This window comes from Protopterus annectens, chromosome 3.part1 (genome assembly GCF_019279795.1).
Source record: "Protopterus annectens isolate FY-2018-M chromosome 3.part1, PAN1.0, whole genome shotgun sequence".
Lineage (NCBI taxonomy): Eukaryota > Metazoa > Chordata > Ceratodontiformes > Protopteridae > Protopterus > Protopterus annectens.
Window position 1 is genome coordinate 1,401,300,768 of NC_056732.1, and position 11,841 is coordinate 1,401,312,608.

Consider the following 11,841-nt stretch of genomic DNA (forward strand, 5'->3'; position numbering starts at 1 on the left):
AACAAATAATCCAACAAGACACTTACAGTGTTTCATTTAGATGGAGCCGACCTCCTGCTTCCAAATATACAAAAACTATGGTATTTTGTATGTACCCCTACATCCAAGCAATTGTCAGTACCCTGCACTGCAGAGCTATTCTGTTCTAATAAGGTTTAATTCTGTTACTGGATACAGCTGCATATTCAATTCCTTCCTGACTCTCTTACTTCCTCTCTCACTTCGCTAGGTTTCTCGTCAAGTACTTGTTTTCTCCTTCTCTTTCAAAATTCTTTTCTTCATTTGATACCTGCCTTCACTTTTTCCAAGGAAAGAAAAATACTTTACAAGTTTATATTTGTGAAGAAATTGTAATGCATGCTGTCATACAGAATGTACTGGACATATAAAGGCATTCACTCATCTTTATTGCTTGTTGGGGCACATAAGTGACGGAACAAAATGAGAAGGAACAGATGCTTGAACCTGTGCCTGTCAAGTGCCTGATTGTGTTGCAGTGCAGAGTTTCTTGTGAAAAGGAACTGATGTCAGGTGTAGAAATGGACTGACATCAGGCACAGTGGACCTGAATATACAGCAGAGATTAAAGATTATAAACCACTAATGATGTTCATAATAAAAACCTAGGTTTGAGTTCTTCTACTATGTCCATATTTTAGAAGTGTGGCAAATTTGCTTTACCACACCATCTGTCAGATCGCCTCTAAGCCCTTGTTCACTTTACCTACAAAAAAAGGCAAAGCAGTTGCCAAGGAGGAGCAGCCTGATGTCCTCTTCACAATTTCACAGAAGACTAAGGCAGCCAAACATTTAGGTTAACAGCACCTCTTCCTGTCACCACTACAGGGTACAACAGGATCAGAGAAATGATCAGAGGTAAAAAAATCTCGACACATATAGCGAATTAATTTCTCTACAAACAGTACATAACTACCCGTCATTACAAATACCTTTAGTTCTACATGGCATTACTGCCCATTATGTCACTGAAGAATGTTTATAAAGTCAAGAGTTTATGAAGCACTCACCCCTCCCCTGCCCCAAAGTAATAACAAACAGCTTTTCTGTCAGGACAGCCAGTACAGCAGCTCTCAACTTTTTTTTTTAATTTATTTATTTTTGTCTTAGCCAGGATCCAACATGCCATTGGGAATCCGTTTCCTCTTTTCTGATGAGGATTACTTTAGATTGATGTCTCCAGCTACCACTGTAGGCAGAATTATGGCCAAAGGCAAGAATTCAGCCTCCTAACACCATATACTTGGTCTTTCCACTGTCTAGATGACACCTTGGTGTCCTGGGTCCAGTCTTCATGTGTGTGCCCATCAGTATTATAACCAAAGTTTGTTTCTGTAGTTGATTGGTTCCTTTTTTTTACCCACATTTTCATAACACTGCCTTTGATACGACTACATTTTCATAAGTTTATCTTATTTATAAAAATACTGTAACTAGACAGACCTCATAATGCAGAGCTTTATGGAACACATGTGCAGGTGCCAATTAAATTCAAAAGTTTTTTGGCAGTTTTGTACTATACCATTTACTGCAGTCAGCAAAGATTAAGGCAGCATTACAACAGCTTTAAGGTCTCATTCTTTATTAAAGGCTCGCCAAAACTCGGAAACAAAGTATGAAGAAGCCCTCAACTGGCTGACAGCTCACTCAGAGATACCAAAATGTGATCACTTAGAGAATCAGTATTGTATGACAATTAAATGCAGTTACAACTTAGCAGCAAATGAAAGAAAATAAAAGGAGCAAAAATTGGACTTGCACTGACAGACATATACAAATGCATATTAGGACAGAGTCCTTGGGAAGACGTTGAGTTTGACAAAAAAAAAAAAAACACTTCAGTGAGAGGTGTTGAGAGAGAATGGTTGTTAAAAGACTTAAAGTTCTAACAAACAAACTGTCTAGGTGGTTTATAGATCTCATGATGCAGATAGGCCAAAAACCACAATTACCTTTTTGTGCACCAACTCCCTACTTTTTATACGTGTGTATTAGGTATAACTCAGGTACGTACAATTATTTACTGACTAAGAAGGACTGATCCAGCTTTACCAATTTTAGAAATGACCATAATTATGTTCTTATCTTCATCTTTTACTAGCCAGTGGGGTTTTATACGTCTATTACCGACATTAAGGTAGGTGACACGACATTCAGATTAAGTAGCACAACACTGAAATTCTTACACTGCAAATGTGTACCTGTTTAACCATTCTTACAAGGACAACTGAGATTTCCCCACCTGCAGATGAAACCTGAAATATTCTATAGCTTAACATAACTGCTGAAGGTGCATCCATGATGCACCCAAAAAATAACTGACTGGACTGAATGTGTGCAAACAGTATAGAGACAAAACCAACATGTTAAGCTGCTAGAAACAACAAAAAGTCCACACGAAATAATGAGCTAAAAGAGACACAGTCAAACATTATATAAATAACAGTCCATCTGGAATTGCAAACTATTATGGAGTACTTCCTACCCAATTCTTAGTTAAAACTGAGAACACTTGACCAGCTTCACTCAAATATTTGCATTTCTTACATCTTTAAAAGTAATGTTGTGATGTAGGACAAATTCTAGAGAGCATAGCTGTTGCAGAACATACATATTTTTCCGGTAATGTATCCTTGATATCATACTGACTTAAGTTGCATCAGAATAGAACAGGAAATAATCTGCAAAAAAAAAAAAACGGTATCCCTCAGTTCTAGAAAGGCCATGTATGGAAAAGTAATGCGCACACTCAGTATTCAGTGTGATCATCACTGACCCACTTCACAATGAAAATGTTCACTTTAACCACAACTTGAAGACCACCAATAAGGGAAGCAGCCATTGAGATATCTGGAGAGTTTGTTCCAATATCTGCTGGTTAGTCATAGGTTTAATTGTTCTTGTGAACATTCTAGTAGAAGACTATAGAAATTAATTTTTCTATACCAAGGATTCCATGGACCATGAACCTTATCAGCAGACATCTTACTCATGCTGTATGCTGCTATACAATCAGATTCAGAGCTGCTAGGTGATAACATTATCCTGCAGAGGACAGAGACATACTTTCTGAACAATACTTCTTAAAAATGTAAAATATAGAACTCTAATCATCCAGTTAGCCATACTTAGACATCAGCTAAGTTCAGACTTGATGAAAAAATGAGGTTTCCATTTGGCAGTGTAAACATCTTATGTGAGGGGTCGTTTACCTCCATGTTTAAAATGTGGATATCATGGGGATAGACTGAAAGGATTCAATATTGATCTGTGATGAAACTGCATATTTTCTGCAAACTTTGGAAAAAGAAGCCCATGAATACCTTAGCAAAATCACTCAAGTAGGAGAATCCAATACCACCATTTTATGAAAGCAGTACAAAAGGAAGAACACCAAACATCAAGGCTATGAGTTGCTAACAAATCACACATTTAGGTCTGGCTCAGACTGTATTCTCTCCTTTTCTCTTGCATACTGTATACATTTTACCAGGAAAAGAGATATTGGACTACCCCTGCAAAAGGCATCTGTGGCTAGAGAGTAAACACGAGGAAAAAAAGCAGTTTGTTCCAGGACATACAGAAATGGAACCCTGACAGCAGTGGGCTCTGGCACTGGAGAAACTAGCCTGGTGGGCTGTGAGTGAATAGTTTAGCACTAAACTAGGCATTACCTCAAACAAACAGATGAACTCAAAGCACTACAGCCTGAAAAGAAGTGTGCTACCTTGTAATAAGTTCACAGGTGTGTGGAAGCATGCACCCCCACACAACCCACAAATCTGCACTGTGCCTAGCAGTGAATTAGGGCACAACAAAAATCCAAATCACCAATATATGACAGCCTAACAAGTCAACTACTGACCAACATCTTGAGCATAAGATGATGATGCTGGGAAGGCAGATGTCCCTCAGTAAAACAACAGTCTCATGATCTGTTCCAACTCCAGGTATAACAAAGAGAAGGAATAGTTAAAATGAGTGTTGGGGGAAAAATGGTTAAGCCAATTAAGGACAAAATACACTTAAATGTAGCAAAAGACACAGGTGTGTGTGTGTGTGTGGGGGGGGCTCATACTGTCAGAGCACCAGCTAAGTAGCCTACAAACAAAACAGGGAGTGTCAAGGAATGGAAGAATAATGGGGGGAAATGAACACCTTTATTATGGAGATAATAGCTTTTCTAAATCATGTGAATGAAATGTAAAAAAAAAAAAAAAAAGTTATTTCAAGAGGTGATGGTGAATAAGCAACAAATTAAAGTAAAAATACACACAGAAGGCCATCAGCATGACAATAAACTAGAGTACCCAATTCAGCTAAGCAGATGGATAAAGACTAAAGTTTTTAGTTCAGACATCAAAAAGGACCAATAGAAACATTAGGGCAAGCAACAGAAAGAAGAAACAGGTGTAAAAAAAGGTACTGAAGCAATGCTTGGAACATTGGTGAGCAGTTATAGCATTACTGCCTCTCACTGTTTGGCTTATGGTTCAATTCCTGAAGTACGCTAGATCTTGGGTGCAGTTATGTTCTCCCATTGTGCATGTTGAATTTAGTTCAGGTCCCTAGTTTCCATGCAGGCCAATATTCACCTTATATGTGCATGTGAATGCATTTGTGCCCTCAGACAGTCTGTTACTTTATAGATGTCTTCATACCAGGTCCACATTATTTTAATAAATGACCCTATCCCTTAACTCAAACATGCATATTGTTTAACAAAGTCCACTGACTTTTAAAGACTTTGGAAAAACAGGAATGAATGGCCTTTACTATGCAAGAAAAAAGCTGTTAACCTATCTTGGTCAGACTAACTACATCTCAAGTCTGTAAATGCATGTAGTCCACCAGTGTTAGAAGGGTCCTACACAACTGTCCGTAAGTACAGACAATACATAATACCTCCTCTGTTGAAACCAGACAACTTTATAGGGAAAGGGGGCCTATGGAGCCATAGTGCCAGCTAACTTTTACTTCTGTTTTGTTTGTTCTTCTATTTAAATGCATCAAACACAAATTCTGACTTGTCCATCAGCAAGGCCAACTATCACTATGTCAGTCACTTTTATAACTCATACAAGTAGCTACTCAAGCAAAAAAGACAAGTCAGTTAGACTTTTTGTTTATTAAAATGTACACAGCACATTTTTTCAGAACAGGTTATTCAGTGCTTAAAAACAACAGGTGGCAATGCAGGAAAAATTAAAATAAAAAATAAAAACATATGCCATTTAAAGAAATATGAAGGAGATTGACTGGGCTGTACTCAGACTATCTCATAACTGTATTGTGTAGTACCCAGTTTTCACTAATCTTGTGTCACTTTTCCAGCAGTCAGAAAGCATAGTTGGCCAAACCCAAACTAATATATACTACCAATGGGGAAAAATAGTCTGTATTTTAAGCCCTTCTGCAAAGCAACAGAGGGACTACCACAGGAAGAAAATGTGTAGTCATCTCCCCATATCCTATAAAACGAACAAAACGAGACGAACTTCAATGTAACGATGGTCACCATCCTCTGCACCCATTTCATGCATTTAGATACTGCACAACAGGACAGTGCAAACAGTAGAGTGACACACACAAAGACATTTCCCTGTGCAGCAGCAGGTGGTCTGATCTTCCCTCCTTCTCCTCTGGCTCACTACGTAGCTGTGAACAGTGCATACCTTTACAAAAAAAGGAATGGGAAATTATATATTGTACAATGGAATTGCCACATAATAGTTGCTGTATTCATTCAACAGGATTTCTTTTGTTGCAAAAAATGAGATACATTCTGTCCCAAGGGCAAGAAGGGAGACAAATGGTAAAGGTAAGAGATGCTGGAAAAGAAAAAATGGCCAAAAACAAACATCCTAAAAGCACTATTTCTAATTAGTGCAAATAAAAGCAACAAAGTAGAAACATAAGCACATCTCTCAGGTCAGATTAACAGTCATCAAGCTACATCTTGAACAAAACATATTTCCCTCATATCCTGACCTCCAGTAAGAGGCATCATGTCAAATACTGTTCTTTATGCCTCTAAAAACACCCATAAATATTTTTTCTAAAAGTGCGAGTTTTCTGGAAGGGAAGTAAACCGTGTGAATCAGACAAAAAAAAAAAAAAAAAAATTAAACTGCTGGAACTGCTAATTGAAAACTGCTCTGCTTTTAAATGCTTAAGTGTCACTGGTTCTTAAATAATTACAATAAATCTAACAATGACAGGCTCATTGGACAGTCTTTCCCTTTAAAAAAGGAGAAGAAAATGGCAATGAACTAGAGAAAGTCTCTGCACGGTCTTTGGGAAAGGCTTTTGGCCTTCCCCAGGATCGGGCAGAGAACCCTTCTCTTATTTTAAATTTTCAGTGAGAGTGGGATATTTAATGTCCACCATTTCAGTAAATAGGAAGAAAACGGTGCAAGTACAGCACATACGTTACTTGAACTTTAAGGTAGGGCACTGGAACAGATACTCTTAATGAAAGGCAAAATGAGCAAATAAAGCTTTCAGTACCCTTTCATGTTGAAAAGACTTCCCATACTCTGGAACAAACTACCTATCTATATCAAACAAAGCTCTTCATTAGCACTCTTCAAGAAAAATCTTGATTGGATGGGAAATAGGCAATTCACCCTGGGGATCAGTTACAATCATACAAAATGAAATAACTATTTTGTTTGTAAAAAAATATGGCATAAAGCACCTGTTTCATCTTGTAAACACTGCTGGAGTCTTTAGTTTTGGATAGCTGAAGGTGGCTGCCTTAGATTTGGACTACACAATGCAGCGAGTTCTTTCCATTATCGAATATGGCTTTTTAAACTGTGGCTTATTCCCATTACTTACTCTCAGTTATATTCCAAGGACATGTGACCTTTAATACCTGACACAATAAAAGGCTAAACAAGCCATCACTGCAACTCTGCTGTTATGCAGAAAAAGCCTACACGACAGCAGTAGTATCTCACAATAAGCAAGTGAGCGAATACTCTGAATTACTTACAGAAATGTAGACAGGAAATGACCTGTGTTAACACAATGTGTTCCAGGCAATATTAAACAATTTTATTTAAAAAAATAACTAAGCAGATTCTTGGGCACAGCAAATTCCTGCTTTGCACCATTGGAATGGAGCAACAACTGCAATTCATAGCGTAACCAAGTGACCACGTGGGGATTCAGTACAAATGAGAATTGTTACTTACATAGGACCCGTGATGCACCAGTGTAGATTTTCATCTTTCATTTGTACTTTTTTCAAATACAGAAGTTACCAAAAAAAAGGCAGCAGAGCTCAAACGTATGGGTACTCAAAACTAGTTCAAAGTGCCCTCTGTACAAATGCTGAATGAAAGTTGTGCTAAAAATTAGTCTACATTTTTGAACCACTGTGAAGTTTGAATTACCCTCCCTTTACCACCATTGTGACCATTCTGTAGTAGACTAATACATAAAATATGTTAGTAAAAGGATAATCAGTTTCAGTACAAGTGCAACATTTTTCAAGCACAACAATGTGGAAATCCATTACTAAGTATCGTCCGGTGGGTAACTCCCATATGCCCAGCTACCAAAATTAAATGCTAGAAGTTCAGCAACTAGTTAAAGGACACATCTTTGCAGACTAAGTATGTGGAGAACTTGTCATAGTTTGATTTCTCTCCCCATCTAACATTATTTTTTCCAATGTTACAGCTAAGTTCTGGGGAGAAGTCTCAAAAAAGTTAAACTAGACAGTGCCCCAGAGAGAACCACTTCCTGTGAAACCTATTTACATTACTGCTTAAAGAAGCTAAGTTTTATTCCCCTTTGCACCATAAATAGTTTACAAATACATTGTGCAGCGGTTAGTGCATATATACACAATCTATGGACACGTTTTTGTAAAATAGCAAAATAAGGTTTTTTTGCCCAATATCATCTCATTTTACCCATATTTACCAGAAAATCAGTCCTACTTTTTATTTACACAAAAGTACATTATATGGCCAATAATGCCTATTATGAGTATGATAAATCTTTTTGTAAATTGACTGTTAAGAAATACCCAGCTGTAAGAGTATTAACCTTGGAAATTAAAGCCATTTGCTTTAGCTACCTAAAGGCATCACTTGGTCAAACTTTATCACTGCTCCATAACATAATACCAATACCAAAAGTGCAGCCAAGAAGCTGGTTTCTTAACAAGTACGCATTTGTTTCAGTTTCCTTATTAAAAAAACAAACAAAAAAAAAAAAAATGAAAACAAAGAAACCGCTTTCTATGGTCATTTTTGTAGTAGTTTGGCAGTTTCATTTTTTGCCTATCAAATTACTAAATAGCTTGGGAACTAACTTTGCAGACTTCTTTTCCTTGGGTAACTTGTCACTTTGGTTGTCATCATCTTTCTCATTGCCTTTGTCCTCATCTTTATTTTTGTAGAACACTTCAAACCTACTGTACACTCGTTTCTCCTTACGGATACTGTCCATCTTCTTAATTAAGTCATCCCTTTCCTCTGATGCTCCTCCTGCCTTGTTGTACCGATTCTTGTTCAGTAGGTTTTCATACCTTGAGAAAGGCCGAGAAGGCTTTTCTGAGTCAATCACCTCTGAAGTTGCAATTTCCTTGCTGGCAGCAGAGATTGCACTTTGCTTGGCATCATCTGCTTCATTGGTTGTAGTCTGTTGGTTTTGTTTGGATGCATCTGACCTGTTCTTCTGGCTATTGGCAGAAATCTGCTCTAGGATTACTTTAGTGTCATCTCTAAGGTTTGTGCCATATAGCATGTTGGTGGAGGATGAAGGAAACCTATTCTGAGAGGGTGGGTTGCTCTTCACAGGGGGTGGACTTTTCTTCACTTTGTCTTCTTTCTCTTCTACATGTGTTATTAGAGGACTTTGCTTCAGTTTGTCTTCTTTCTCCTCAGTTTTTGTAGTCACATCATCCTGGCTTCTATTCCTTATGCTTTTGGCAGTTTCCTGAGAGTCATTACACAGTTTGGTACTCTGGTCCTCACTTGTAGAGCGTACAGGAGCAGGAGGTGTTGGTTCATCCTGTTTCTTCTCTTCCTTCTGACTTGCCAAGTGTCTAAACTTTACTGAATCTCTTCTAAGTTTTTCTAAAGCTGAGATTTCTTTGTTGCTTGTTTCTTCTTTTGAAATGTTTAAGGATGTAGTAGAACCAAAGTTTTTGGTAAGGCCAACAGTCACTTTTTCAGACATGGAAGCTGAAACTGGTCTGTTCCGAATGAACTTAGAATCAGATGAAATTTCATTTTGTTTAGATGCAGATTCACGCATAGTGACACTCCGAGTAATACCACCAGATGAAACAGTGTTGGTTGATTTTTCTGGAGGTAAAGGAACCACAAAATCTTTGTTCTCTGGCTCTGCCACATCCAATTTAAATTCATGATTGGGTAAATTCTTGTTACCTTTAACATCTAATGATTTTGACTCTATATTGGTCTTTTCTGCCTTTCCAGTTATGACATTTTTGGTTGCCTCCATGACTTCAAATTCTTGAATTAGTGACTTTACAGCATTAGCAGCATTAGAATTTCCAGAAACTTGTTGTGAAGTAGAGGCAAAATCTTTTAAGGATGGCTTGGAATCCAACTTCTCAGTTAAACTATTTTCAGGCACCTGCTGTGAAACTGAAGACTTAAGAAAATCCTTCCTAAAGGATGGCTTGGTATCAAAATTTTCAGTCAAAGTATTTACTGACAACTGCTCTGAAGAGGAAACATGAGGTAAATCTTTTAATAAAGATGGCTTGGAATCTATATTGTCTGTTAGTTTTTCAGTACTTTTTGACTGTTCTTGTTTAGAAGTTAAATCAGAAAATTTCTTGCTCAAGTATGACCCTCTGGTTAGGGACCGATGTCTTTCTAAAATATCAGCAAGGGTAGAGGATGTCACTTTTGTTGTAGATTCACTCTCATTCTCCCCTTCATTTGTTGCTTTGTCCCCTTCATTTATTGCTTTGTCCTTGTGAGGCAGACTTGACTTGTCTTGCTGAGTTGAAATATGCTGTTCTAATTTTGAGGAGTTGAAGATAAGAGAGGACCTCAGCCGTGAGCTTCTCTGCAGCATGGGATTAACCCTGGACCGTAAGGAATCATGTTTAATTAATGTTACCTCCTTAGGTTCCCTTTCCTCACTCTCTTTTTCTGCAGAAGACAAGGTCTCTTTACCTTTGTCCACATTAAGTACCTTACTTGAATACGAGTCAATTAGGTTTGATACTGATATTTGGGGGATGTCTTTAATAATTCGGGAGTTGATCTCAAAGGAGGGTCTTGTTGATTCAGCAGGAATTATAACATCGTCAGGCATTTCGGAGCCTAAAGCCCCTGGAATACCTTCATCTGACTCATCCTGGTAAGAGCTCAGGTAAGATGATATCCTCCAGCTCCTTAATCCATGCCTGTTATCAGCAGGCTTTTTATCCTGTTTTGGTTCTTGAAATAATAACCTCTGATCCAAATTCTGTTTTTGTGTTGGTGAGATCTGGCAGACATACGTTTGCCCCATATTCTGCCTCTTCTGTGATCTCTGTCCAAATCTCCCATCTTCTGCAGGATTCCCCACTCCTGACCCATGTACCTCTTTGGAAGAGTCTGAAGATAGTGGGGCTCTATAATCTAGCATTGGGCGGAACGGAACTGATGGCAATTCATAATCTATGGCATGAAAATCTGTTGTATTTCTTGGATCATCTGCAAATTCTTCTGTATTTCTCACTGCATATTTGCCAGCCTTGATTTTTTCAAACAGCCCTTGACTCCTGGTGTGTCTGGTTAGATTGAATGGGCGCTCAATTTGGAAGTGATGTTCTCTCTGAAAGTGACTGGACTGAAATTCAAATTCATTTGCACTGTCAATAAGTCGTTGCTGCATAAACTGCCTTGATGTGGAATAATTCTCAAATGTCCCTTCTGCAAAACTGTGACGTTTAAAAGCCTCCATCTCCAACCTCTTAGCCTGAATAAAGCTTTGTGAAGGATTGAGCTGCATTTTATCTGGCTCAAATTGTGTACCATATTTATGCATCATCATACGGCTTGTAGGTACCTCTAAAGTGTGTCTCATGATATCATCCCTTCGGAAAGATGGGAATCCGAAATCTGTATCACCAAGTTCTGGGAAGGATGAAGAAGAGTGCTGTGAGAGCTTTCCAGGATCCTCTCTTAGGTATAGCATCTGTTGTCTCTGCAGGGGATTTCTGTTAAATCCAAACTGGGGCACTCCATATAAATTGTCTGCTTTTACCAAGGCAGTTTCCACTTTAATAATAGGATTTGACTGGGCAAAGAGAATACGGAATTCCTCATCAAATGTGTTGACCAATTCTCCATGAAAGACATGAGCAATGCTTCTATGGATTTTCTCAAAGGACCACATAAAACTGTAAAAAAAAAAACAGAAAAGAGTTAATTGTTTTTCTTGTGCACTTTCTTCTAACACACAAATAAATCCACTACAGCTACCAATTTTCTCTCAATACAAAGGATTACTCCTAACAAAAGGCTACACACTTAGATTCTTGTTTAAGACAATATGGCATAACACTAAAAAAAAGTGTAGCCATTACAAATTTGTTACTAAATCATAAAAGTTGGAAAACTTCAATAATCTCAAATTTTTTTTTCTACAACTTTAATGCCAGGATTTTAAACTAAGTCACTTATTCAGACAAATTACTAAGACCATTAAGGATCTTATTTCATCATTTTCTTAACAGTATAGCCCAAAAACACAACTTCCAGACAAACCACATCGTATAACACAATATGACACCCTACACTCAAAAGCCCTTTAATTAACTACACTAAGTCTATT

The 11,841-nt window shown here is 37.8% G+C and overlaps 2 protein-coding genes across 17 annotated transcripts in view; one reads left to right on the top strand and one right to left on the bottom strand.

The window, feature by feature from the left end:
• Positions 1 to 11,841, top strand: part of LOC122798488 (alanine aminotransferase 2-like) — a 1,719,357-nt gene that overhangs the window by 1,694,672 nt on the left and 12,844 nt on the right. The gene's annotated exons all lie outside the window — the stretch shown is intronic.
• Positions 1 to 11,841, bottom strand: part of FAM83H (family with sequence similarity 83 member H) — a 1,342,513-nt gene that overhangs the window by 5,420 nt on the left and 1,325,252 nt on the right. For 9 of the 10 annotated variants that reach the window (XM_044067453.1, XM_044067462.1, XM_044067459.1 and 6 more), the window contains exon 5: positions 8,351 to 11,407. In XM_044067453.1, the coding sequence (XP_043923388.1) occupies positions 8,351 to 11,407 (3,057 nt within the window). Of the gene's footprint in view, positions 1 to 5,127; positions 5,694 to 8,350; positions 11,408 to 11,841 lie in introns of those variants that run through there. The other variant, XM_044067463.1, reaches the window with a different exon arrangement.